The 27193-nt window shown below is 41.9% G+C and overlaps 1 protein-coding gene across 5 annotated transcripts in view; it reads left to right on the top strand.

Moving 5' to 3' along the window:
- Nucleotides 1-27193, top strand: part of SIDT1 (SID1 transmembrane family member 1) — an 87197-nt gene that overhangs the window by 44060 nt on the left and 15944 nt on the right. For all 5 annotated transcript variants that reach the window (XM_060150603.1, XM_060150602.1, XM_060150599.1 and 2 more), the window contains 12 exons: nt 500-571; nt 990-1083; nt 9299-9342; nt 15438-15509; nt 16859-17004; nt 18010-18083; nt 19471-19537; nt 21255-21328; nt 22311-22434; nt 22642-22759; nt 25077-25213; nt 25844-25955. In XM_060150603.1, the coding sequence (XP_060006586.1) occupies nt 500-571; nt 990-1083; nt 9299-9342; nt 15438-15509; nt 16859-17004; nt 18010-18083; nt 19471-19537; nt 21255-21328; nt 22311-22434; nt 22642-22759; nt 25077-25213; nt 25844-25955 (1134 nt within the window). The remainder of the gene's footprint in view (nt 1-499; nt 572-989; nt 1084-9298; nt 9343-15437; nt 15510-16858; nt 17005-18009; nt 18084-19470; nt 19538-21254; nt 21329-22310; nt 22435-22641; nt 22760-25076; nt 25214-25843; nt 25956-27193) is intronic.

The following is a 27193-nucleotide window of genomic DNA, read 5'->3' as shown; positions in this document are numbered from 1 at the left end:
GGAGGGTAGAAGGGAGGCGCAAGAGGGAGGAGATATGGGGATATATGTATATGTATAGCTGATTCACTTTGTTATACAGCAGAAACTAACACAACATTGTAAAGCAATTATACTCCAATAAAGATGTTTAAAAAAAAAAGAAAAAGAAAAATGCAAACCAAAAATGTAGTAGCTCTCTATTTTTGCAGCTGTTTTCTTCAGATGTCTGTGGCATATTGAGCCATATGATATCAGAAGAAGGGTCAAGCCTTCTTCATTCAAGAAAGGAGGCTGCATTCTCATTTGACTCACTTAGTGCTACCAAAATGCACCCAAACAAAGGCCAAGCTGAAAGTTTTAACCGAAAAGAGTATTAGACAGTTTGAAGGTTTTCACGTAGTTCTTGCTAAAAGAAAATTCAGCAACCAGAGTTAATTCTGGACAGTTTTTAAGCAACTGTTCAGATCAGAGACCAGGAACCTAGTATCTGATCCATTGTGCTTTGTTCTTTTTTTACCAGAAAAGGAGAACCAGACCTGGAATCTACAACGTGCAAAGAACCTTAAAGTGACCATTGTTCCTTCCATTAAAGGTCAGTCTTGTTACTGAGATTCAGTGGAGAGATTCCTATGTCAGGAAGGCAGTCATGTCATTCAATGCTAATGTCATCCTTCCAGAGAAACATCATAAGAAAACTAATGTTTACCTTAGAGATAGAAGAGAGAATCAAAGCATTTTGCTAAATCCTTTGCAGAAAGAAAGGGAAGTCAATTATGAAGTTGTATACAGGAAGTCCCTTCCCAGCTTCCCTGATGAAGTCATCACTGTGAAAGGCAGCCATTTATGGACGATGTCTGGGTGACCTCCAATAGCTTTGCTGCTTTGAGTGGAATTATCTTAGAATTTAAGAATGAGTGTGATGCAGATGGGCCCATGAAGCTGTCCTGTCCCAAACATGGTCCTCTCTTCTCTTGAGGACATCCTGACCAAAGCTCTTTCTCTTCCCTCAGGATCTGTTTATGTGAAATCCATTCTTCTCAGTTTCCTCATCTTCTTCTCCTTCTACTTGGGATGCCTGTTTGTTGCATTTGTTCATTATATCAGGTATGTCAAGAGTTTCAAGAAATGTCAACCCCCTTCACCTGTCTCTGCTTAGTGATTAGCACATTAGATTTTAGAGCCATATTAACTGGATTCGAATCTACCTTAGCCACAAACTGTGTGATCTTGGGCAAGTTACTTAAACTTTCTGTGCTTAAGTTTCTTCATCTGTAAAATGAGATAATAATTTACCTCATAGACCAGTATAACTGCAGTGTTTACATCAATGTCCTGCACAGAGTAAGTGCTGATAGTGTTAGCTATTTTCATAGTTAATGAAACTTCAACAGAAAGATAGCTTCGGTAATTTTTAGACCAGAAAATACTTAATGTAGATCCTATGGAATGTAAGAAATGAGTTCTACCTAACATGGAGATTTAGAAACAGCTTTAAACATTCCATCAAAAAGTACAATTAATGCCTAAAATAAATATTGAGGTATAATAAGTAGCAGGAATAATAAATATGCTTTGACACTACATTACCAGGTGCTTTCTTACTGTTGTAGCATCAATTTTACAGTAAAATGTTCCTCGAGAGAAAAAAAGGAGATAATCATGCTGTAATTTGGAAATTTCCCTTCCCAAGAGTTTGGAGCCCCCAGTGAAAAGAGCACCAGTCTTTCCTTGTATCTCAGAGCAGGCCTGAACCTTGAGAATTCCATAACTTGTCGTGGTCTCTGTAAAACAACTACAAAGGAATGGCAGGAGGTATAACAAACAAATGTTCTCTCTCCTCTTGAGAATGTAAAGAAAACAAAGCCAGACAAAGAAAAAACAAAGAAAACAAAGCCAGAGTTTTCAGATTAATGGGCAAGATTAGTCTCATCTGGAGAAAAACCTCAAGGCTACCACAGTGATACAACTATCTCAGTGATACAGGCCTACCTCTGACTCAAAACATAACTCCTTTCTGTGACTTTTATGAAGCTTTGCAATTGAGAAACTGACTTCAAAAACCCACTGACCATATCTGGGACAATTTGAGAACCAAAACAATTAAGGAGAATAGTGAATTATAAACCATTGAGAAAAATAGAAATTCATGAATCTATATCAGTAAGGGAAGAAAGGAAGGGAGAAAAGGAGGGAGGAAGGAAGGAAGGAAAGAAAGACCAAAATTCTTACAGATATACATTTAATAAACTCAACAAAATTACTAAAATAGATACACATTAGGGACAGGACCCATTAGCAAATACTGACCTAGAAGGGAGGACTCTTGCCTACAGCAGAACACCAAACACTGACTGGTAAATAAGAAGAGAGTGCTGGAATTGGAAAATCATCATTTTGCATAGATCAGGTTAAGAATCATCAATGAATACTAAAACTAGCAGGAAAATCTGATGAGGATCAACATATTTGCATGGCCTTAAGTGTATCCCCACAAATCGCTTAGTAGTTGTAAGGGAAAAAGTAGTAACTATACGGTGGAGAAATTAGACTATTGACAGGGTGATAAAAATTAATATGACCAAGGGAAAGTTGGACACTCTGTGTCTCCAGATGTGAGGCCCTGAGAAGGAAATAGCATCACTTATGCAGTATTCCAGCCAGAAATGCACATTTTTAATATAATCCTGAGGAAAAAATTAGACAAACTCAAAATGATGAACATTCTATTAAAATGTATCACGAAAGACAAAAAATAGCTATGGAAATGTTCCAGATTGAGGGAGACTAAATATATGTGACCACTAAGGACAATATTTGATCTCAGACTGGTTCTTTTACTAGAAGAAAAATATGCTATAAAGGACATTATTGGGTCAATTGACAAAACTGTAAAACAGACAGCAGATTAGATAAGATTATCATATCGATGTTAAATGTGCTGAAGTTGACAACTACACTGTGGTTATGGAAGAGAGTATCTTTATTCTTTGGAAATATTTAGGCACAAAAGTTCATGACCTATGCAACTTATTTTCAAGTGGTTCAGAAAAAAATTTTTACGTATACATGTATATGAAAACACACATATGCACCCAGAGACAGAATGAGAAAGCAAAGGGGGTAATACGCTAACAATAAGTGAATCTAGGTAATGATACATGAGTATTCTATATTCCATTCTTATTCTTAGAGCTTCTCTATAAATGTGAAATTATTTTCAAATAAAAAATTAAAAACAAAATCTCCAGTCTACAGGCAAATATTATACCTGGAAAGTGTACATACATCAACTGGTTATCAGCTCATTAATTTATCAGATCATAATCACTAACACTGAACAAGCACTTATTCTTTGCCAGGCACTCTGAGTAGACTATCTCATCTAAAGCCCCACAACAGTAGTAGTATTAGCATTATTTGACAGTTCAGGAAATTGAGGCATTCAGAGGTTAAGCAGTTTGACCAAGAATTCACTGCCTGGGTTTGAACCCAGGCAGCCTGGCTCCAGAGCCTTAGCTCTTCAGCGGCCCGGACAAGATGGGTCTGGAGTGATCAGGGCATTTGAAGGAGGGCAGTCCTAATCAAGGAAACCAGGTCAAAAACCTGGAACCCCAGCATGAATTTGATTGAAAAGGGGTCCGAAAAGCTGCCAGTTTTTACTCAGATGAGTTACAGCATCATGGGAAAAGAAGTTCATCTTTTCTGCCTCTCTTAGGAAGGCTGTCTCTACCGCTGATGTTCTAGATTTAGAAAATAGGTTTCACCTCTTCAGTTACCTAGAAGATATAACCAGTGTACAAACAGACAGAAATTAATAGCTGGCTATCAATCTCTCTAAAGTTGTTATTCAGCCTGCTGAAGTGAGCACAGTTTTTGAAAGTTGTGGCGTAGGCTCTGTTGAAACCTCTGGCTGCCAGATTACTTTGCTACTGCCAACTGCACAAGCATAGATTCTTTCCAAATATAGGCAAACTGAAAATAGAAATCTGGAGACATAAGAACTACTTGGCATCTAAATAGGGGAATAAACTGAGAGAAAATGCTAATAGAACTCTTCCTTCATTGAACTAAGCAGAAATAACAAAGTTTTCTACAAAACCAAGTGAAGCCAGCCAGTCCTGGAGCAGAATGCCAATTGCTTGTTGAGCCCCCTGTTCTTTATTACTAATACATGTGGGGTTCGCAGTACATGCTATGAGATGAGGATGAAAACAATGATTAGAGACATGGCTCCTGTCCTCAGGGAGCCAAGAATTCAAAGTGTTTTTATGCTATTTTTTGTTTTTTATGTTTTTTTGTTTTTATGTTTTTTTGGCTCAACCCTGAACTCCATTCCCCTCCCCACCCCCAGCTCCAATTCATTCAGCAAGTATTTATGGAGCCCCTGCAATGACCCCCCTGGGTCAAGCACTACATACATGTCTCTTTTTTTCTTTAATTATATTATATCTATATCAATTTATTTTTAAAATTTATTTTATTAATTTATTTTTGGCTGCGTTGGGTCTTCGTTGCTGTGCAGGGGCTTTCCCTAGCTGCGGCAGGCAAGGGCTACTCTGTTGCGGTGCGCGTGCTTCTCATTGCGGTGGCTTCTCTTGTTGTGGAGCACAGGTTCTAGGCGCGCAGGCTTCAGTAGTTGTGTCTCACGGGCTCTAGAGCGCAGGCTCAGTAGTTGTGGTGCACAGGCTTAGTTGCTCCACGGCATGTGGGATCTTCCTGGGCCAGGGCTCGACCCCGTGTCCCCTGCATTGGCAGGCAGATTCTTAACCACTGTGCCACCAGGGAAGCCCTGCGTACATGTCTCTTATTCCTTCCTCTCAGTCACCCTGCCAGATGTTGAGGTCAAACTACATGATCCTGATTACTCGTTCTTCCCTTGATTCCTGTATTAGTTATCTATTGCCACAATAATGCTGCATAAAAATCAACCATAAGGGCCTCCCTGGTGGCGCAGTGGTTGAGAGTCCGCCTGCCGATGCAGGGGACGTGGGTTCGTGCCCCGGTCCGGGAAGATCCCACATGCCGCAGAGCGGCTGGGCCCGTGAGCCATGGCCGCTGAGCCTGCGCGTCCGGAGCCTGTGCTCCGCAACGGGAGAGGCCACAACGGTGAGAGACCCGCGTAGCACAAAAAAAAAAAAAATCAACCATAAAAACTCCAAAAACTCCAACCATAAAAACTCCAATACATATTTACATTTGCTCACAAATCTATGGGTCAGCTGGATGATTCTGCTAATCTGGACTAGGCTTAGAGATCTCAGCTGGGTGTGGTCATAGAGTGAAATCAACTGGCAGGTCAGAGAAGAGCTGGCTTTTCTAGACTGGCCTCAGCTATACTTTGCCTCTCATCCTCCAGCAGCCTAGCCCTACTGTATCTCCAAAAGAGATAGCAGAAGAATGCAAGGCTTCCTTAAGAGGTAGGTTCAAAAGTGGCATGCTATCACTTCCCCCTCTTTCTATTGGCCAAAACAAGTGATAAGGCCAGTCCAGCTGCAAGAGGTAAAGACACAGACTCCACTTTTGATTGAAGGAGCTAGATACAAGATGAGGTATAGCCATTTTTCAATCAATCTAGCATAGGTCTCAATTACTCTTTTTTTGTTTGTTCACTCGATACTGCCTGCCTCACCCTAGCTTTGTACATCATTTAACTCCTCTAATTAAGAACTTTATCAGCTCCAAAACCTAGGGCAAATGTGGTTAAAGCCTGTTAATATAAACACAGTCCAAACACATCATCTTTTATGAGTTCATATAATTGCTTGCTAGTTAATATCACTAAAATTGTTTTTTTAAAGGGACTTCCCTAGAGCCTCATTTGCCAGCTAGAACAGTCAGACCCAATTGTAACTGCTCTCCTTAATGATATGCCTTGTTCACTCAACAAATATTTAGTTATCATTTCCTGAGTGCCAGGCCCTGTCCCAAAGGTTAGTGATACAGTGGTGAACAAGACAGTCTAGATCCCTGCTCTAATAGAGCTTACATTGTACAAAGGAAAAACATATAAGCAAGCAATTAATAAAATAATTTCAGCTAGTGACAGGAGAACAAACACAGTGGTGGGACAGAGAATGATTGGACTGGGGAAGCTACTTTAGATTTGATTTGTTCAGCAGGGAAGACCTCTCAGGACCAAGACCTGAATGGCAAGTAGGAGCCAGCCATGTGAGGATTTGGGGAGAGAGTGGCCCAGGCAGAGAACAAGAGCAAAGGCCCTGAGGCAGGGATGGGTTTGCTGTGTCTAGGAACAAAAGAGGTATGAAGAGAAGTCCTTCCACCAAACATACCAGGATCAGGGGTGTGCAACTTCTAGAACCCCCATTTGGAAATAAACAAGAACATGTACCAAAGCACAGGCACATGTAGTCCCCAACTTTCCTCCCTTCTCCCCCAACTCCAACTTCATGTCCAAAAGGGAGGCTTATTTGGGGGGAAGAGAGCAAGTCACATTTTAATTTTTGATAGACATTTACATTTGATACACCCAGTTTTTAAAATAATGACTTTATTAAGACATAACTCATAGACCATAAAATTCACCCCCCTTTAAAAATTCAGTGGTTTTAGTATATTCACAGTTGCACAACCATCACCACTGTCTAATTTTCATCACCTCCAAAAAGAAACCCTGAGTTTATCAAGATTATAGGATACAAGATCAATATACAGAAATCAATTGTATTTCTATACACTGGCAGTGCACGGTTCAAACACGAGATTAAGAAAATAATTCTATTTACAATAGCATCAAAAATAATAATAGAGTACTTAAGAAAAAATTTAAGAAATTAAATATGACTTGTACATTGAAAACTACAAAACATCCTTGAAAGAACTTAAAGAGAACCTAAATATATGAAAAGACATCCTGTGTTCACAGATTGAAAGACTTAATATTATTAAGATGGTATAGTAGACAGAATAATGGCCCCCCCAAAATGCTCATGTTCTAATGTTCAGAACCTGTGAATATGTTACTTTACATGGCAAAAGACATTTTGCAGATGTGATAAAATTATGGAGATTATCCTGGATTATCTGTGTGGGTATAATGTAATCACAAGGGTCCTTATAAGAGGGAGGCAAGAGAGTCAAAGATAGGAGGAGATGTGATGAGGGAAGCAGAGGTTAGAGTAATACATTTGAAGATGGGGGAAGGGGCCATGACTTAAGGAATGCAGGCCACCTCTAGAAGTTGGAAAAGGCAAAGAAATGGATCCTCCCCTGGATTCTCCAGAAGGAATACAGCCCTGCTGATATCTTGATTTTAGCCACATAAGACTCATTTTAGAATTGACATCCAGAACTGAAGATAATAAATTTGTATTGTTCTAAACCACTAAGACTGTGATATTTGTTACAGCAGCAATATAAACTAAAAGACGTGGTAATACTCCCCTAACTGATTTATAGATTCAACACAATCCCTATGAAAGTCCCAGCTGACTTTCTTCCAAAAATTGATAAACTGATCCTAAAATTCATCTGGAAATGCAAGGGACCCAGAATAGGAAAAAAAATCATGAAAAAAAAAAAAAAGAACAAAGTTGGAGGTCTTACACTTTCTGATGTCAAAACTAACTACAAAGCGACAATATTCAAAACTCTGGCACTGACATAAGGAAAGACATACAGATCAATGGAACAGAATTGAGAGTTCAGAAATAAACACTTACGTTTATGGTCAATTGATTTTTGACAAGGGTAGCAAGACAATTCAATGGAACAAGGATATTCTTTTCAACAAATGGTGCTGGGACACTCGGGTATCCACATGAAAAAGAATGAAGTTGTTGTACCCCTACCTCACAACATATAAAAATAATTAACTCTAAATAGAACATAGATCTAAATAAAAGAGCCAAATCTATAAAACTCTTAGAAGAAAACATAGGTGTAAATCTTTGTGACCTTAGATTAGGTAATAGTTTCTTAGATATGATAGCAAAAGCACAAGTAAAAAAAGAAAAAAATAGGTAAATTGGACTTCATCAAAATTAAAACTTTTGTGTTTTTAAAGGACATTATCAAGGAAGTGAAAATACAATACACAAAACTGGAGAAAATGTTTGTAAATCATATATCCAGTAAGAGTCTAGTATCTAAACTAGGTGAAGAATTCTTACAACACAAAGATAAAAAGAAAAATATCCCCATTTAAAAATAGGCATTTTTTAAAATTGAATAGATGTTTCTCCAAAGAAATATGCAAATGGCCAATAAGCATGTGAAAAGATGTTCAACAACATTAGCCATCAGGGAAATGCAAATCAAAACTACAATGAGATATCACTTCATATCCACTAGGATGGCTATAATAAATTTTTTTTAATGAAACTAACGAGAGTTGGCAAGGATGTAGAGAAATTAGAACCTTGTACATTGCTAGTAGGAATGTAAAATATTTAGTGCCTGCTATTGAGCTACAGTAGAAAACAGTTTAGAAAGAAATGTTAAACACAGAGTTACCTCATACTCAGCACTTCCATTCCTAGGTCGTACCCAAGAGAATTTAACACATATATCCACACAAAAACTTGTACACAAATATTCATAGCAGTGTTATTCATGACAGCTAAAAAGTGGAAACAATCAAAATGTATATCAAGTGTAAACAAATAAATTAAGCATGGTATATATCCATATGATGGAATATTATTCAGCCATAAAAAGACTGAAGTATTCATCCACGCTACCACATAGATGAACCTTGAAAGCATTATGCTAAGTGAAAGAAGACAAAGAGACCACATGCAATACAATTCCATTTATATGAAATGTCCAGAATAGGCAAATTTATAGAGACAGAGAGTAGATTAGTGATTGCCAAGGGCTGGGAGGAGTAGAGAAAGAGCAGTAACTGCTATGGTTTGAGATTTCTTTGGGTGATGATGACAATGTTCTGCAACTAGAAAATAGTGATGGTTGCACAACTCTGTGAACATATTAAAATTCATTGAATTGTGCACATTAAAGGGTGAATTTTATGGCATGTGAATTATCTGAAAATAAATGAATATGGAAATAAATTAATGAACTTAATATATGTATGCCTGTATGTGCCTAGGTGTGGAATTGCTGGGTCATATTGTGTCTCTAGGTTTAACTTTTTAAGGAACTGTCAAATGGTTTTTCCAAGTGGCTGCTCCATTTTATAGTCCCACCGGCAATGTATCAGAGTTCCAATTTTTGCACATCCAAAGGCCGATTTTTAAGAGATCCTAGCAGACAAATCTGCAACAAAGTCTATAGGGAACAAATGGAAAATGCTGAAGTTTTTGCGGTCTTAGGAGCATGTGTATGTGCTTGTTTGCAGGTTTCAGAGAAAGTCCATTGATGGAAGCTTTGGTTCCAGTGACGGTAAGAAAAATCCCTGGTTTCAATTCAAACTGATGTCAAGTATGTGGCAACATTCCATTTGGTACTTTTGTCTCTCTGACTTTTGTGATTTCCCAAACCCTCTATTGATTCCTATCCCCCCACAGACACACACAGAGTGGTCTAATCTGCAGTCTTCCTACAGAAAGCAGAGCCAGTGAGAACCAATTTACACACTTGATAATTACTTAGATATGGAGCTCACACTAAGAGCCTTTGTTCGGAGAGTTCCTCATAGTTGTCCACAGCCCATTTGTCAGCAATTCATCTTTTTAAGGAGTTTAATGTTTTCTAGGACATAAATTGTTCATATCTGTCTTATCACAGAGCTGACTTGTGAACAAGGGTAAGAATTTATTGTGTCAAATCTAATACAGAGCTTACTTTTCCCAAATTGAGATAGAGGGTTTTTTTGTTCAAGGATCTAGAAAACTGAAGTATTTGAGACCAGCAAGTATAAGAGAGTATTATAACTTTGGGAAATCCAGAGTAATTGATTATCCAACCATTGTAATATGCCCTTTCTTCCACTCTGAGGATTTGAACAAAGGAATTTAGTTGCTTGATCTTTTTATTAAATCTTTTAAAAAAAATTAAATGTCCTTATTTTTAAAACTTGAGATATAATTGACATATAACATTGTATAAGTTTTGGGTGTACAACACGATTCTGTATTTGTATATATTGCAAAGTGCTCACCACTAGAAATCTAATTAACATCTATCACCACACATAGTTATACTATTTTTTCTTGTGATGAGAACTTTTAAGATCTATTCTTTTAGCAATTTTCAAATACACAGTACAGTATTATTAACTCTAGTCACCATGTTGTACATTACATCCCCAGGACTTACTTATATTTTATAACTGGAAGTTTGCACCTTTTGTAAGTGTCCTATTTTTGGAAAAGCCTAAATCAGCATGAGTTACTCAGTGCTCACAAGCTATTTGGCATACAGTGATCATTTGGAAAAGGATTGATGGAGTGAGACTTGATTTTTAAGTCACACGCAGCAGATTATTTTTTCTAATTTTTATTGGAGTGTAGTTGTTTTACAATGTTGTGTTAGTTTCTACTGTACAGCAAAGTGAATCAGCTATACATATACATATATCCCCTCTTTTTTTGGATCTCCTTCCTATTTAGGTCACCGCAGAGGACTGAGTAGAGTTCCCTGTGCTATACAGTAGGTATGCAGCAGATGTTTAGTTCTGTGTTTTCTACAGTTAAGTTAGAAAGACACAAAGCGACTCCCTACCCCACCCAGCAGGAGTATCTCTCCCTCTGCTGGAGGTCTGCTTCTCCTGCCTTCCTTTGACTTTTGTCTTCCTTAATGTCAACGTGTCTATTTTTCCAGGCATCCAGGCATTGGTTTTAATAACATTCAACAGCCAATGTAAAGGAATATAAAAGAACACCTGCTCTAGTGTCTTTAAAATGCTAAGTACTACTGTCTATTTTATTCATAAAATGTTAAAATGAAATGTCTTCTCTCTGGATCTCGGCCTTTTCTCTCTGATGCTCTCCAGGTTTTGCTCTTATTTAGGCCTAGTCGAACTTAGAAAGCCCGATTGGTTGGATCCGATAGGTGCTCTGTGAATGGATTCTCTGTTCTTTTTATTGTATGAGTGAAGTCATTTTATCACTGCAATGACAATTAAACGAATTTCGTATTCAGAAGGGTCTCCTGAACAGTGAAGTCCTGGTAGACAGAGCTGGGACTTGAGCCAAATCACTGTCCAAGATCAAGATGGCTCTGAAAATTAGCTAAGAGCTAGAGGCACCCTTCAGATAACAAGCAGAAATGAATGAGTGAGCAAAAAAATAAATAAAGATGCATCTGTTGGATTCATGCGGCTGCAGGTGACAGCAAAGTTTATCTCAAACATACCTAAACAATAAAGAGTGTCTCCTCTCCCTGGAAGCTGAGCAGAAGGGTGGGCTTCAGGATTCACTGAGTCCAGTGGCTCTGGTCCTTTTTCCTGCCATTCCCTTGACTCTGCTTTGCCCCCAAAGCTGGGAGTGAGATGGGTCCTCACCTGACAATGTCCAGAAGGAAGGACTGTTTCAGAAGCACCTAGCAACTTCTCTCATGTTTCATTGGCCTAGAGAGGATCATATACTTGTTGCTAAACCAGTCACTGCAAAGGAATCTATTTACTTACAGATCATTCAAGCCTGCTTATAGAATTAGGGTGAGGTCATCTTTTTCTAGGACCAGCGTTTCTCAAACTCAACATTATGGACATTACAGCCAGAATCATTCTTTGTTGTTGGGAGCTGCCCTGTACATTATAGGATGTTTAACCGCATCCTTCACCTCAACCTACTAGAATTCAGTAATACACTCCCTCCCTGTGACAACTAAAGTTATGCCCAGACATTGTCAAACGTCCTCTTGGGAGCAAAATGTTCCCCCCACCCCTACCCCCAACCGAGAATCACTGACTTAAAAATATGGGCTTCCAGGCACAGGTGAGGGAGGATACCCAAACAAAATCCCAGCTTAGTTAGGAAGTAGGAAATAGGAATGTTCACCAAAAAGGGCTCTGAAATCAGGAGGAAGTAAGGAACCTATGTAATGCTGAGAGGCTACGGGGAAAGATGACACATGACCACTGGTGAGACAAGACCTAGGTTCTTCAAACAAGAGCAGAGAAGATAAGCTCTACCCTAGGGAGGAACCAGTTAGTGACTCTTAATCACATGACACAGAGCACGGAGAAACCAGCCTGTAGCAAGAGACAGAGGCAAGTGAGGGACCTTATCTGAAAGCTAATGTGAAAGATTCAGGGGAGGAACCTTTAGAGAGGAACAAGGATACAGAAATGTCTTTGTCTCCCAAGGGCCAGTATCAGCGTGCCCAAGGCGGGAGGCTACAAGAAGTTTAAAGGAGCTTAGCGCTACAGGAAATGCCCTGGGGGCTAGTGCCTAGAAGAAATGCTAGGAGCAGCATTTGAGAAAGGGGACCCCACTAGATTTGGCATGCTGTCTGCCGCAATCAACGTGGAGCTAGATATCTGAGGAACTTAGCCTGATGCTTTCACCCTAGGTATGCCTGAGATGGAGGAAATGGAGCCAGGTCCCTACAACTTGCTAAATTGTTGGCAGCTCTGTTTTAGTTATGTAATGATAGGAAGGCTGCATTTGGAAAATCTGTCGGCTCCCCTGCATGTGTTTTTCTTCGATTTGCCTGCAGTTTTTAAAGTTGTGTTTGAAAAATGTTGACATTGGCTCCAACTAAACTAAAAAGCAAAGGAAGTTCTTTCATACTTCATGGGATAAAGAAGGAGATAAGAGGCTGGAGCCCAGGTGAAATGGAAATAGTGTTGGTAAAGAGCAGCTTCAGGCTGTGAAGGGACTTTACTACTGCGGTGTGACTGGATGGACACTGTATTCTCTATTCCTCACTTAGCACTTAGGACAGGGGCCTCTGTGGTAATCTAAAGGGCACTGGGCAAGGCTCTGTGTTCTAAAAATATGTCCTCCAGTGGCTCTATCAGTGGAAAAACCCCACATTTCACATCATTGTTAAAGAGCCCATACAGAAATTCAGTTACCACCTTGAAAGACAGACAGATGAAACGTGACTCCCAGGCCTCTGGGACCACATGAGCTGTCACCATGAACCTGGGTGCAGCCTAAGAGGAGGGTACTTTCTCAAGTGAGGGAGCTTGGTGAACTTGCCAAGTTTGCAGATTTAAGAACCAAATGGCCAATCAGATCCTTCCCTGGATGGAGCGATTACTGAATCAGCCTTCCAGCAAAGAGCAGGGCCCGGGAGGGATAAGACAAGCAGCGTGCTGAGTCCAGAGGGGTCAGGGAGCACAGGCCATCCTCAGGCTCTGTGGCAACAGGTCTCAGACTCTAGTCCTGACTCTCTACTCTGCTTTTTCCCAGCTTTGCCTGACCGGTTTTTTCTTCTAGAGGAATTTTACTTTTACGTCCTTCTGCAAAGATTAGTGGTTTTCTTCATTTTCTCCTCAACTTTTGAGATACAGCATGACACTCGTTGGGATAGGTAGCCAACTGGCATAAAAATGAAATATCATGTCAGCTAGTTCACAGCGTTACTGACTCCCTCTTCCGCTTCCAACCTCCTGAGTCTGGAGACGGAAGCGGGCAGGACAATTATAAATGTGACGTCCCTGAAAGAGCCAAGCATGCTCAAAATGAAATGAAGTTTTTCTCCTCACAGGGAGCAATTAATATAAAAGGCAAGCATGCAAGCATATCCTATTCTAAGTTAGTAAAGCAGACAGATGGCAAAGGGCCCGCACGCAGAGAAAAACATACCAGAACAAGTCTCCCCATTAAGACGAGCTCATTCACAACTTTATATGTTTGCTTATTCCCAGCCAGAACATCTTGGTCTGTCCTATAAAGTGATATTTTGTGTTTAATTCTGCTTTCTAAATGCCATACAGTTAAATAGAAATATGGCTTGCCTTCTGGGCGCATCCATCATGTTTGAAGTTTGGGAGGTAATGCTTCGGTTTTTGCGTTCTAAGAAGGTCTTAGACATTAGAAACGTTAACAGAATACCGTTATCTCATGTTGACCAGTCTCCTATTTAATTGTGCATATAGAAGTGCACAGATTCGTTTTTGTTTTGTTTTTGTGGTACGCGGGCCTCTCACTGTTGTGGCCTCTCCCGTTGCGGAGCACAGGCTCCGGACGCACAGGCTCAGTGGCCATGGCGCACGGGCCCAGCCGTTCTGTGACATGTGGGATCTTCCCAGACCGGGGCACGAACCCGTGTCCCCTGCATCGGCAGGCGGACTCTCAACCACTGCGCCACCAGGGAAGCCCAGAAGTGCACAGATTTGAAACAAGAGCACTGCTCATGAAAATCTCGATGCTCTTGTCCATCACAGAACCATTGTTGTTGTGGTTGCCTCGAGGTGAAAAGAACTAGCGACTACATCGAAACCAGGTCCTGCTCGATTGCAAGGCAGAGTGCAGAAATCATCGAAGTCTGAACAAACCTGCACAGCTGGCTTTTTCTTTTTAGTGAAGTTGTCGCCTAACAAAACAGTGATTGTTTTTGTTTGCTCACTTGCTTTGACTTTAGTTTTTGCCACTTTTTCTCTTTTGATCACACACATGAAAACCCTTTGCCTCCTACAGACCATTTCAACCCCCCGCTGCAGAGGAACTCAAGCATTCTCCGACGCACGTGTCTACTTCCCATGCCAGGGGGTTTCCCAGGAACAAAAAATGCCCAAGATCCTGGGGTTTATGATTTTAGTATCATTCTTCGCTTACTAGTTGCACATGTAATATTTGGAAAAGTTTGAGGCGCGTCCTCTTAAAGAATGTTTTTCTCTCACTGCCAACAACCATTTGGCAACAGACATGCCTATTCTACCTCTGAACTATCCCCCAAATAACCCATATTCCTGCACATCCTTAGTTCACGTTGTCATTATTTTTTGCTCCAAGGAGTGCAGTAATTTCCATCCTGTCAGGGCTCATCCCATCTATAGTTAGGGCACTGTTAATGACTGTGACAAATAAACCTCCGAATTATAGCCCCTTAATCACAGAAGTTTATTTCTGGTGTTTATGTTCAGCGGTGGCCTTCCTCACAGTGATTCCAGGACCTGTGCTCCTTTGTTCTCGTGATTCTGCAACACTGCCAGGCAGGAATCGGCAACGTTTTTTCTGTAAAGTGCCAAATGGTAAATGTTTTAGGCTCTGCGGGCCACGTAGTCTCTGTTGCAACTGCTCCACTCTGCCATTGTAGCCAAAAGCAGCCACAGACGTACTCAACGAGTGGCTGTGTTTCAGTAGAACGTCGTATGTAAATACTGAAATTTATCATTTTACCTGCCATAAAATACTCTTCATCTTCTGATTTTTCCCTAACCATTTAAAAAATTTAAAACCATTTTTAGTTTAAGGGCCATACAAAAACGGGTGGCAGGCTAGATTTGGTCTGCAGACCATAACATTGGCCTGCAGGCTCCTACATTAGAGTGAAAAGAAAATCAAACTATTTAGAGTTATGTTCTTTCACTTTGGCAACTGGACATAAAGTGTTTGCCTCTTTGCTTTTCTTTTTAACAGGCTCTGGAAATACGTCGGTGTCACATCCCATTGCTGCCAGCACCCCTGACGAAAGCACTTATGGGGCAATAGGTATTTCCTACAATGAGTCCATTCATGGAAGTGTTTCCTGATTCTCCAAAGAATAGGATACAAGGAGCCCTCCAGCTACTAATAACTGTGGGAGTGGGCAAGGTCGTCATCGTATAAGATTATCTTTTATTTATAAGATGAATTGGCTCGATGATCTGGAAGGTTCCTTCCAGCTCTCATTTTCTCTGGTTCTATTGATGCATTTCTTGGGTCTGCTAGCCACACTTGAGCAGAACTTTCTATGGTTGCCATCAACTCCCTGGGGGATTTTCTCGTACCCAGCCTGAGTTTAGGGCGTGAAAGATGCGTCAAGAGTCTGACGTCAGGGAGCCCGACATCAACTGAACCGGTGTTTCATTCTCAGGTTTCAGTGGAGTAAGGGCGCTCAGAAGACTGAGGCTGTGCAGCAGGTGAACACGGCTGAAGCCTAACGATCTTCCATTTGGGCTAACTGCATAAACGAACCTGCACACTGCCACCCAGTCATTCACATGGCAACCCCCAGGGCTCGTTCAGTGGCCTGAAGGGTCAGAATTCTGATCCTTGTCTTGTTAGAGTTGGCGCACATTGACGCTTCTACACACTTCCATGATGCTTGCGGGCCTATGAATGGGGCACCTTAAGCTGTCAGCATAGAGGGGCTGGGAATCCTGTATGCCTGCCCTGTTATTCTGTAACTTTGAGAAGCATGTGGGCTCAGTGCTGGAGACTTATTTCTGGCTCTGCAAGAACAGGGTTTTTTTTTTGTTTTTTTTTTAACCATCTGAATAGAAGAAATAAAGCAGAAGGTAGGCTCTGCTCATGTGCTCATTAGGCTGTGCAAATTCCCATCTGCTCTGGGAAACATTCACAGGATTCTTCTTTTTGAGAATGTTGTTTCCATTATATAATCATAGATACAGCATGTGGGGGATTTCGGTGTACAAATACTTTATCCACAAGAAATGTATAGCTGCTGGACGTGTTGGTACTAACACGTACATGTGGTAGATGCTATACATAATTACGTGCATGTGTATGTTTATACATTTATGCTCATATTTTAAAATATGAAACATGAAATATAAGCATAATATTATTTTTGCAGCCAAATAGTTAACAGAGCAGATGCCTTTATATTATGTATTCAGCCCTAGAAAGAGATGATTTAAATATAAAAATAGGAGGAGAGGAAAATTAGAGGTCCATTGAGGAGGAATTAGAGAAAGAACACGTGCTGTGGGTAAGGAGTTGGTTTTTACCAACACAGCGTTTTCAGGAATGAGTCAGCACTGTGCTTTTTGCAGAGAAAGATGGACTCCATGGGTTCTTCACGGCTTGGGAAGGCAGATGAGTCTCCTCTGTTTCAGATGAGTCAAGCTCCAGTCCTGGCAGGCAAATGTCCTCCTCCAATGGCAGACAGCCATGCCAGTCAGACACGGACAGCTCCGTGGAGGAAAGTGACTTCGACACCATGCCAGACATTGAGAGCAATAAGAACGTCATCCGGACCAAGGTACTTCTGCCAGGTGGTGCTCTTCGAGAGGGCGAAAAGTTCAGGAGCCAAATACAACTTCAGCAACACCTCAATTTCCTTTATATATATATTTTTTCTTCAGGGGGAGTCAAATTTCTCAGTGAGCTTTTTATTTATTTTGTTTAAACATCTTTATTGGGGTATAATAGCTTTAAATGGTGTGTTAGTTTCTGCTGTATAACAAAGTGAATCAGCTATACATATACATATATCCCCATGTCTCCTGCCTCCTGCGTCTCCCTCCCACCCTCCCTATCCCACCCCTCTAGGTGGTCTCAAAGCACCGAGCTGATCTCCCTGTGCTATGCGGCTGCTTCCCACTAGCTAGCTATTTTACATCTGGTAGTGTATATATGTTCAGGGGGCTTTTTAGATAAAACTTAGCTACATACTAAAAGCAATACTTGGTTGGTTAACACTTCTTTCTGGAGGGAGAAAGTGAGAGCAGTAAAGAAAACAGAGCGCTAAAACGCTCTCAGTGTCTGAAGGGGCTGAGCATGGACGAAAGTTGAGGAAGGGGTCCAATCAAATGGGAGAAAAGATTCATTTGCAGGGTGTACTTGGAAAAACTCCCTGGTTGTATACATAAAATCCTTCAGGAGTAAAAGCTCATTTCTTTCTGGCTCGTACGTATCACATTGTGTTGTATCCAGTAAGGGACACAAAGGTGAATCGTACCGTTTCAACCTCGTCATTCAAGAATCACACGATGGGCATCTCTGAAAACTGGGAAAGCAATTCTTGAGATTTAAGAAGCATTCAAGACGCCCAATAGGCTTCCCACATCAGCCAATTTCCCTAAAGCCAAGGGAAATACTAGGCTTTTTAAAGGTATCCTGGGAAAAGCAAAATCAAAAGAAAAGTCTTGTTAAATAATTTTAATCCCTAGTGAGTGATTGAACGGAAATGTGTAAAGCTCTCCTTTATATTTTATGCAAGAAATCCAAGTACAGTTTTGCACTCTCTTTTTATTTGGCATCCCAGATGTTCCTTTACCTGTCAGATCTGTCCAGGAAGGACCGGAGAATTGTCAGCAAAAAATATAAGATTTATTTTTGGTGAGTAAATGACCAGGAGGGCTATGGTTCTCTTTAGTAAAATTAAAGTTTTCCTTGTAAAAGCTGCAATCACTTATGAGATTCATATAAGTGAATCAAATCACAGGTTTCAGTGTTTAATGAGGCACAGGTATAGGTGTTTAAAGGATTCATGCCACATTTGATAGGAAAGACAAAAATGAACTACCGAAGGAAACCAGCCCTAAATTAAATAAATACAAAGTATTAAATAAGAATGGTAGTGGAATCCCATAGGGAGACACTAAATCCTTTTCTAGGAAAATACAGTAACGATAACATTAATGTCACCACCTTCCCTCTTCTCCTCACCAGGACTTGCTCTTGGAAGAGCCAGTGATTAAAGGGATGAGATGCCTAGAGCATCTCATAGTAGCTAGAAACCTCCCTGAGTGAAGATGATACCATCAACCAATAATAAATACACCTGCGATGGTCAGACACAGATGCAGTCTTCCTACAAGCAGAGAGTCTGAGGTGCCTGGCAGGGTCCCCTCCTTCCTCTCAGAAACCCCCAGCTGACACTTGTGATAGCCCTTCCCATTCTTTTTTCTGGAAGGATACTCTTTTACTGGGATACAGATATTAGAGGAAAACAAGGGCCAGTGGGGACCACGTGGAATTCCGTAGTAGGGCCATCATTTTAGAACTAAGAGATATCTAAAAGAGCCACATCCCTTTGTGAGATCCATCACCCATTACCTACTCTCAGATCACATTTTTTTTAATTTTTAAGTCACAACTTATTTTTATTTTTTTAATTTATTTATTTTTGGTTGCGTTGGGTCTTTGTTGCTGTGTGCAGGCTTTCTCTAGTTGCGTCGAGCAGGAGCTACTCTTCACTGCGGTGTGCAGGCTTCTCACTGTGGTGGGCTTCTCTTGTTGCGGAGCACAGGCTCTAGGCTCATGGGCTTCAGTAGTTGTGGCACGCAGGCTCAGCAGTTGTGGATCGCGAGCTCTAGAGCACAAGCTCAGTAGTTGTGGTGCACAGGCTTAGTTGCTCTTCAGCATGTGGGATCTTCCCGGACCAGGGATCAAACCTGTGTCCCTTGCATTGGCAGGTGGATTCTTAACCACTGCACCACCAGGGAAGTCCCTCTCTGATCACGTTTAATCTAACAATATCCTAAATAGATAGGCCCTCATTAATAATTGGTTAAACCAGAAGCAAGTATTATTTACACTGTTTTACAAGTAACTGTATGAGAGGAAGATTGGAGAAACAGGAACCACATAATCAGTTTCTAATCGCGTTTGTGAGTTAACTAGGGAGTTATGGGGTGGAAAGATTCTTTTTTTTAAAAAAAAAAAGGGCAAAGTTTCCATTGTTATTTTGGAAATAACCGTTTCTGATTTTTTGCCTGCGTAGGAACATCATTACCATTGCTGTGTTTTATGCGCTGCCTGTGATCCAGCTGGTTATCACCTACCAGACAGTAAGTGCTGCCCCGAACTCCAAAATCCCACCTTTCATACTGCAGGGAAAGATATTTGCTGCGAATTACGGAGAAAGGTATAACTTGAGCTCCGTCCAAGAATTAATTCCCCGTTTTGGTTCCCACTGGATTTCTCCACTGGTTCGTCTTTGACCCTTAAATCTAGTTCCCAATTGTTTTATCACAGACCTCTTGTATTATTTTGACTACCAATCTGAAATTATTCCCTTGCACTCATTTAGTCTTGGTATCTATCAACTATGTCTATTTTTTACCAGTCTGCACTTTTGATCATCATGGGATGATGAGTAAAGTTGCAGACCAAAACAAAGAAACCTGATGTCTAATTTAGCCTGTGTCCTGTCATTGAGGGTAAATATGTTTTGTAAAAGTAAGAACAGCTTCACAATACTAATGAAATATTAAAAGAAAATATAAAATAAATAAAAAACAGACAAAAACAATAATTAAAATAGCTTGAGAATCGCCACTGCACCTTCACAGAACCCTAGGGTCCAGGTCACTTAAGGGATCCCGTCTGGGATCTATTACACATGAAAAAGCCCAGTTAGAACAGCACCAGGCTAAAGGTGTTTCTAATGCAATGGTTCTCAAACTTTGCATTAAAATCATCTGGGGGACTTTTAAAAATCCCAGTGTCCAAGCTGTACCCCTCACCAGTTAGATCAGAGTGGAATCAGGCATCAGTATTTTTTTTTTTTTTTAGATGTTGGGGGTAGGAGTTTATTAATTAATTAATTTATTTTTGCTCTGTTGGGTCTTCGTTTCTGTGCGAGGGCTTTCTCTAGTTGCGGCAAGCGGGGGCCACTCATCATCGCTGTGCGCGGGCCTCTCACTATCGCGGCCTCTCCTGTTGCGGAGCACAGGCTCCAGACACGCAGGCTCAGTAGTTGTGGCTCACGGGGCCAGTCGCTCCGCGGCATGTGGGATCCTCCCAGACCAGGGCTCGAACCTGTGTCCCCTGCATTGGCAGGCAGATTCTCAACCACTGCGCCACCAGGGAAGCCCCAGGCATCAGTATTGATGAAACTCCCAGTGATTCCAGTGTACAGCCAAGTTTGAGAGCCAGGAGTTTAATAATATTTCGCCAGTTCCATACTTAATACGTGATGAGGACGAGGACTTTATAAGCCTTGAGCACCACCATTTATAATCTAAATATTCTCTGAATACTTTGGTGCTGTCAGAAGATACAGCTATGCTGTGATCTAGGAAGATTCTTAACGATAGCGATAGTGATAACTATGGACAACCAATCACACATCTCCTTATGTCCACCTGCCCTGTGGTTACCATTTCCACACAGAGGATGGAACAGCTCCTTACCCTCCCAGGATTCATCTAGAACATAGGATGTACCATGACCATCCTAATAGGCAGGTCCCAATGTCAGCATCCTCTCAAAATCCTTTTACAATGAGAACAAAGGAAACATACTCAGTTGTATTCTGCCTCGAGGCCACATAATGAGGGACACGGAATATTTCAATTCAAAGCAAGATGGCAGCATTGAAAGGAAATGTGTCTATACTGTGGAAAGGCTGAAGATAACGACCCATCCCCCGCTGAGAAGGGGCGCTGGTTACACTGTACATCACCGACAGTTGATCGCTGTGAGCACTGTCCACTTTTTGTGATTTCAGGCTCAGGGGGTGGAGGAAAACAGCATCTCCTCTTTTCACTCTTGGTTTTACAGATAGTCAATGTCACTGGTAACCAGGACATCTGCTACTACAACTTCCTCTGCGCTCACCCCTGGGGTGTCCTGAGGTAAGCCCAGTCCTCTGAGGCAATGAGAGATGCCTTTCTGTGTAATGTGACGATTTCAGTTTTAAAAAATACTAGAAACAGTTGCGGAAAAGCACCCCAATCAAGGGTAAAGAGGAATGAAATCAGGAAGTTGAGATCAGGTATGCCTCTTCCATTCCTGTATGGGGGCCTCAGGAAACAGTCCTGAGGAGAAGGCAGAGATGTGTTTGAAAATACCAGGTCCTTAGCTGTGATGACCCTCACCCATGGGCATGAGCTCCTAGTACATTCAATCCGTTAAACAACCTCATGAGATAGATAGGATTATTATTACCCCCGTTTTTAGATGAAGACGTTAAGGCTCAGTTAGAAAGGTAAGGACTTGCGGAAGGTCCCTCAGCTCGTTAGTGATGTTGAGACTCATACCGGGGCCTGCTGCCTCCAAGGCCATGCTCCAGCCTCCAGAACATGGAGAACTGCAGAGAGCATTTGCCTGGGAGTTGCGAGCCTGGCTTCTCGATCCAGAACTGAACTAGTCTCAGTTTCCTTAAATAAATCTGCTGGCTGTGACCAGTTGATGCGTATCCTGAAATTCATGGTTACAGAGCTGAGTATGGACACATAACGTGGGTCCGTCCATCTATGTGAATTCACTCTCATGGTGTAGCTGAAACGCTTGGCCCAACTGCCCATCTGTGGAGCGACTCTCTTTCCTAGGATTCATTCCCCGCTACTGCCATCAGCACAAGGGAGGATTGAGTGGGTGTTAGGGAAGCTAAGCAGGCATCCCTGAGAGGAAACGGACACATTATCCCAGGCTAAGCATCCTAACGTGGCATTAGGTTAAAGATGCTTTCTGATGATCTCGGTCCTGAAATTTTATGGAAAGGTTAGCCGTGGAAAATGCTGAATGCTGATTTCACTCGCTCATCCATGCCTTCATTCCGTCTCTAAAGCTCTTTGATACCTTGACTCCCTCATGGTCTCTCTGTCATCCCCTTAGTGCCTTCAACAACATTCTCAGTAACCTGGGCCACATGCTCCTGGGCTGCCTCTTCCTGCTGATAGTCTTGCGCCGGGACATTCTCCATCAAAGAGCCCTGGAGGCCAAGGACATCTTTGCCATGGTGAGGAGAGGGTGGGACGAGGGAGGTGAGAGCTAGGAAGGGTTATGGTTCCAAACGGGATCTGCAAAGAGGAGGGACATCTGGCTAGACGGTGTGACAATGGATTACGTGTCATGGACCACACGAGGCCAGAGCATGGGCGTCCCGGTTCTGTGGCTGAGTCACTAAGGAGTATCTTTCCACTGACCAAGCTTTCTGCTTTTTCAGGAGTATGGGATTCCCAAACACTTCGGTCTCTTCTATGCTATGGGCATCGCACTGATGACGGAAGGGGTGCTCAGTGCTTGTTACCATGTCTGCCCTAATTACTCCAACTTCCAATTCGGTAATTCGAATTTACATCAGCTACACAGATTTGAGTTATAGGAGTCTTATCCTGGGACCCTCTCAGAAATGCCAGGGTCGTGCTTGCAAGAATTAAATGACATTTTACGTGAAGTGATCTGAGGGCACCTCACCACAGGGCATGGTTTCCCCACATTGTACCGTTTTTTCCTCTCTGACCACCGTTTATAGACTACAAAAGAGTGAACACTGGGTACTGATCTCATGGCTAGATCTGCAGGTGGGCAATGGGCTAAGTGTCAGGCAGCAGGTCAGGTAGAAACCACCAACAGACATCTAGAAATCTCCCTCAGTGTAGCTTGGCTTAATTTAGCAGTTTGCCTGTTTTGGGTTGAAAGTAATAGAAAACCCAATTCGAATTGGGTTAAATAATAAGTACACTCATCAGCGCACCAGCCGAACGTACAGAGGTGGAATGGCCTTGTGGGTAGTTTGTCTGGTGGCTCTGGCTCCGCTTCTCCGTGATCCCCCTGGTTGCACCCAGCCTGCACACTGGTGGTCTCCTCAGGCTGCCTTCCCTCGTGGTGGCAGAAATAGCTACAGCAGGTCTTGGCTTCCTGTCTCCACACCATGATGTCTAGAGAAAGCAGTGAGCTGGCTTCCAGGAGCCTTCATTTGAGAGCAGGAAAATTCTTTCCCCCCAAACTCCCCAGATAACAGCCCCTCATGCCTCCACAGCTTACACAGCCCTGAGCTTACTCCAGAATCTTTCTCTGTGTGAGGGTTCGCTCGGGCCAGCATTGCTACCCCAGTCACGGTGGCAAAGGAGGTGAGGTTACCTGTAGACCAATGAGACCCTTCCCTGGAACCAGGGGTGCGGTTAGCTTTCCTGAAGCAAGTGGTCTGGGAGGGTGTGCATTTCTGCATAGAAAATGGGGCTGCGATATTTGAGTTGGTATCGAGATGCTGTTAGGATGGAGAAAGGGAATAGCTGATGCTGGAAGAAGGCAATTAACAATGTCCTCCACACTCGAGGATGAGGTTTTTAAAAACAGTTATTTTGTGTTTGTGCTCTAGCCTCTGGCTGTTAACTCACAACACCACAGAAATTCTCCATCACGTTTTAGTTTGTTTAAATTAGAAGACATTTTTAATAGAGGAAAACTATAGAGAATATCATCATTCACCACTCATAAGGAACAAATGCCAACACTTTAAAATATTTGCCTTAAATCTACTTTAAGAAATAAAACATTGTGTAAAGTTGAGGTCCCATTTTGAACTGTTTTCTAAACTTATCAACTCTCCCCTTCCTTAGAAGCAACAGCTGTGATTAATTTTATATTTATCCTTCCAGTTTGTTTTTATAGTTTTTCTTCATTTGTAACAAATTAATATTAATTTCTCACACTTCGTTCGGCATCCTTCTTTTTTCCTTCAACAATGTTTTCAAGATTTATTGGCATTAAACCAAGGATATCCAGTTCATTCATTTTTAAAGATTGTCATTCTGTAATAAAAATATACCACATTTATCAATTCCTCTATTGAACAACACTTAGAGGTTGCCAATATTCTGCTAGTACAGACAGTGCTACAATGCCTAGCCTCATCTATGCCTGTTGCGCACATGTGAGAGGTTCCCTGGAATACCTAGAAGTAGAATTTTGGGGTCACATGGTCCTGGTTGATGCATCTTCCATTTTACCAAAAACAGCCAACTTTCTCCCCAGAATATTAATTCCCACTCCCACTGGCTGAGTGAGAGTTTCCACTTCCCCCGTATCATCACTAACATGTGTTATTATTAGACATTTACATTTTTGCCACATTTTTTAGTAACATGGGACATTGCATGGCTGTTTTAATTTGCATTTCCTTAACCCCCATGCAGCTAAGCCACATGGAATTTCCAGCTGTCTTCTATCCCTAGGCTAGAAAGCCTTGTATATGAGCAGTAATCAATGTGGTTATGTTTCAGTATACTGAGAAGGACCTCCTGTACCCACGTAGGATTCTCTTTATTGTCACACTGCCCTGTTCCCATTAGGGATTCTTTTGTTGTTGTTGGACAGGAGCGTTTATACACACATAGCCCTGCGAGTGGGGATAGGCAATTATTCATCATATCATCTGATACTTTTCTTCTGGGAGCTAGGAATGCCCCTCTTGGAGGGGGTGAGAGGTGGAGTGTGTAGGGTTTACCTAAAATGTGCCTGGAGAGGCTGGCGTGTTGGAGGTCACCACACAGGCTGAGGGCAGCAAATACTCCAAGGCCTGAAGGGAGGGGTTCTCTGAGGCTGAAGAGAGGTCTGTCTGCCACCTACTGGATCTCGATTGTCTCGGCTTCTCCTCAGACACCTCCTTCATGTACATAATCGCCGGCCTCTGCATGCTGAAGCTCTATCAGACCCGCCACCCAGACATCAACGCCAGCGCCTACGCTGCTTACATCTCCTTCGCCCTGGTCATCACGCTCACCGTCCTTGGAGTGGTGCGTCCCTCCCCACAGCTGGCAGCCCTCTTGGGAGGCTTTGTATTTTGTTTTTTGGACCCCAGGTGAACAGGTTTAACTAATCATAATCCTTGGCTCATGACACACTCTCATCATTGGTCCGTTCATAGCATTTTAGTTACTGAGCTAGAATTTTTAATAATGTAACAGGCCCCTGGAACACTGCCCCTGGACAGTGTTAATACAAAGCTGAGACCTGACTCGGGTGAGACTGGAATAGAGATGTACAGGCTGATGGGAGAGAGACTGACTTGAAAGGACAAAAACCACTTTCTAAATGTGCGTGCACATGCGTCAGTCGTCTTCTGTTATTTGAAGAGCATTAGCTCCCAGCTTTAGACCTACTGCCTCTTCACCTGCTGTTCAGCTGCCTCACCCATTGCTTCCCTTTTCCATTTCTTTCTTTTTCATTTGGCCAGGTAGCCATTCTTTTTCCAGCCCTGGCTGCAGTAAGATCCCTGTGAGATCAGAGAAGGGAGAAAACCCAAAATTCACACACAGCTAGGTTTTTGACACCTTAGGCATAAACGAGAGATGAAACAATTTTAGTAAGTTCTCTGGGGGGGAAAAAAAAACCCAGATGAAGGTAACTTCCGTCTTTACTCCTAGGTGTTTGGGAAAAATGACCTGTGGTTGTTCTGGGTCATCTTCTCTGCAATCCATATTCTGGCTTCTCTGGCCCTCAGCACCCAGATCTACTACATGGGTCGTTTCAAGATAGGTGAGTCACCTGTTACTCTATACTAAACATGCTGATTAACTTACCCTGAGAAAGGATTGTCTTGCCTATCCTAAACGGAAGTGTTACTTGTCACCGTGAACGCTTGCTCTGAATTCTGTGTGTTTAATAGCATATATTCTCTCCAAGAGCTTCCTCTCCTGTATAAGACAGCAACAATCTACTATCACTAGTTCTGTTTTCAACTGAGACACTAAGCTAGCTCAGAGCTGAGGCATCCTTCCAACTCCAAGTCCCCAAAGCTTTACAATTCACCAAACTTTGAAAGTGCGTTTGTAGAACAGTATGATCATCACACCGCTAGTTCCACCGAGAAGAATGTTTTTCAGTTCATAGCACTTAAAAGGAGCATTTCTCTAACCATCCTAAATGGTTAACAAGAATAAATTCTATATTATTTTCAAATTCTGGGGCTGGAAGTTTTGGAGACCAACTTGCCAATCTTAGAGGCAGGACACCTGCCGAACGCCCTCTGACGGCATGAACGTATCACGTTAGATCACCAAGTGTTCTGTGGAAATCAGCTTCTGATCTGCTCTTGGTCAGTCAGCATACATTTGAGTGGGTGCAAGTCATTTCAGAGCATCTAAATTTCACCCATCATTTTAAAGTCCGGGAAGTCAGACTCAAAGATTCATTTGTATATTTCAAGAAAAACCAATATATATATAAACTAGGCCTATCCCTAATATTTGCAGAGCCCAAGGCAAGACTGTAAATAAAAGCCCACTTACCATATGTATAAAAATGTTTAAGTTATAAAGCAGAGGAAAAAAGTATTAAATATATGGAAGAAAGGAAGGAAGAAAGAAGGAAGACCAAGAAGCTGATAAATATACCTTCATTACAACCTACAAGGTACAAGTTCAAATTTAAAATTCTCAGGTGCATGGAAGAGTACTCCAGAACATAGCTATACAGGAGAGCTGGTCCCCAACCCCTGCCCCTCTTTTCTTCTCACCTCTGGCTCTGTCCTGCATCTTAAGGGGTCTCACAGGTATGCATATGGACACCCTTGTCTAACATCCAATTGGCCATTCCTTGCCCCTAGAAGTGCACACTCTAGTGGTGCTATCTGCCCTCAGGAAGACAAACCAGGGAAGGGACCTATGCAGGCTCTGAGAGCGGGCTCAAGGCCCTCAGGACAGGGAATTCTTGGGTCCAGGAATTCAGAATGTGGCCTAGAAGAAGCAGCCCCCTTGCCCTGCAGACTCCTCAGT

Source organism: Lagenorhynchus albirostris, chromosome 5, assembly GCF_949774975.1.
Source record: "Lagenorhynchus albirostris chromosome 5, mLagAlb1.1, whole genome shotgun sequence".
NCBI lineage: Eukaryota > Metazoa > Chordata > Mammalia > Artiodactyla > Delphinidae > Lagenorhynchus > Lagenorhynchus albirostris.
This window is presented reverse-complemented; position numbering and strand designations above follow the sequence as displayed.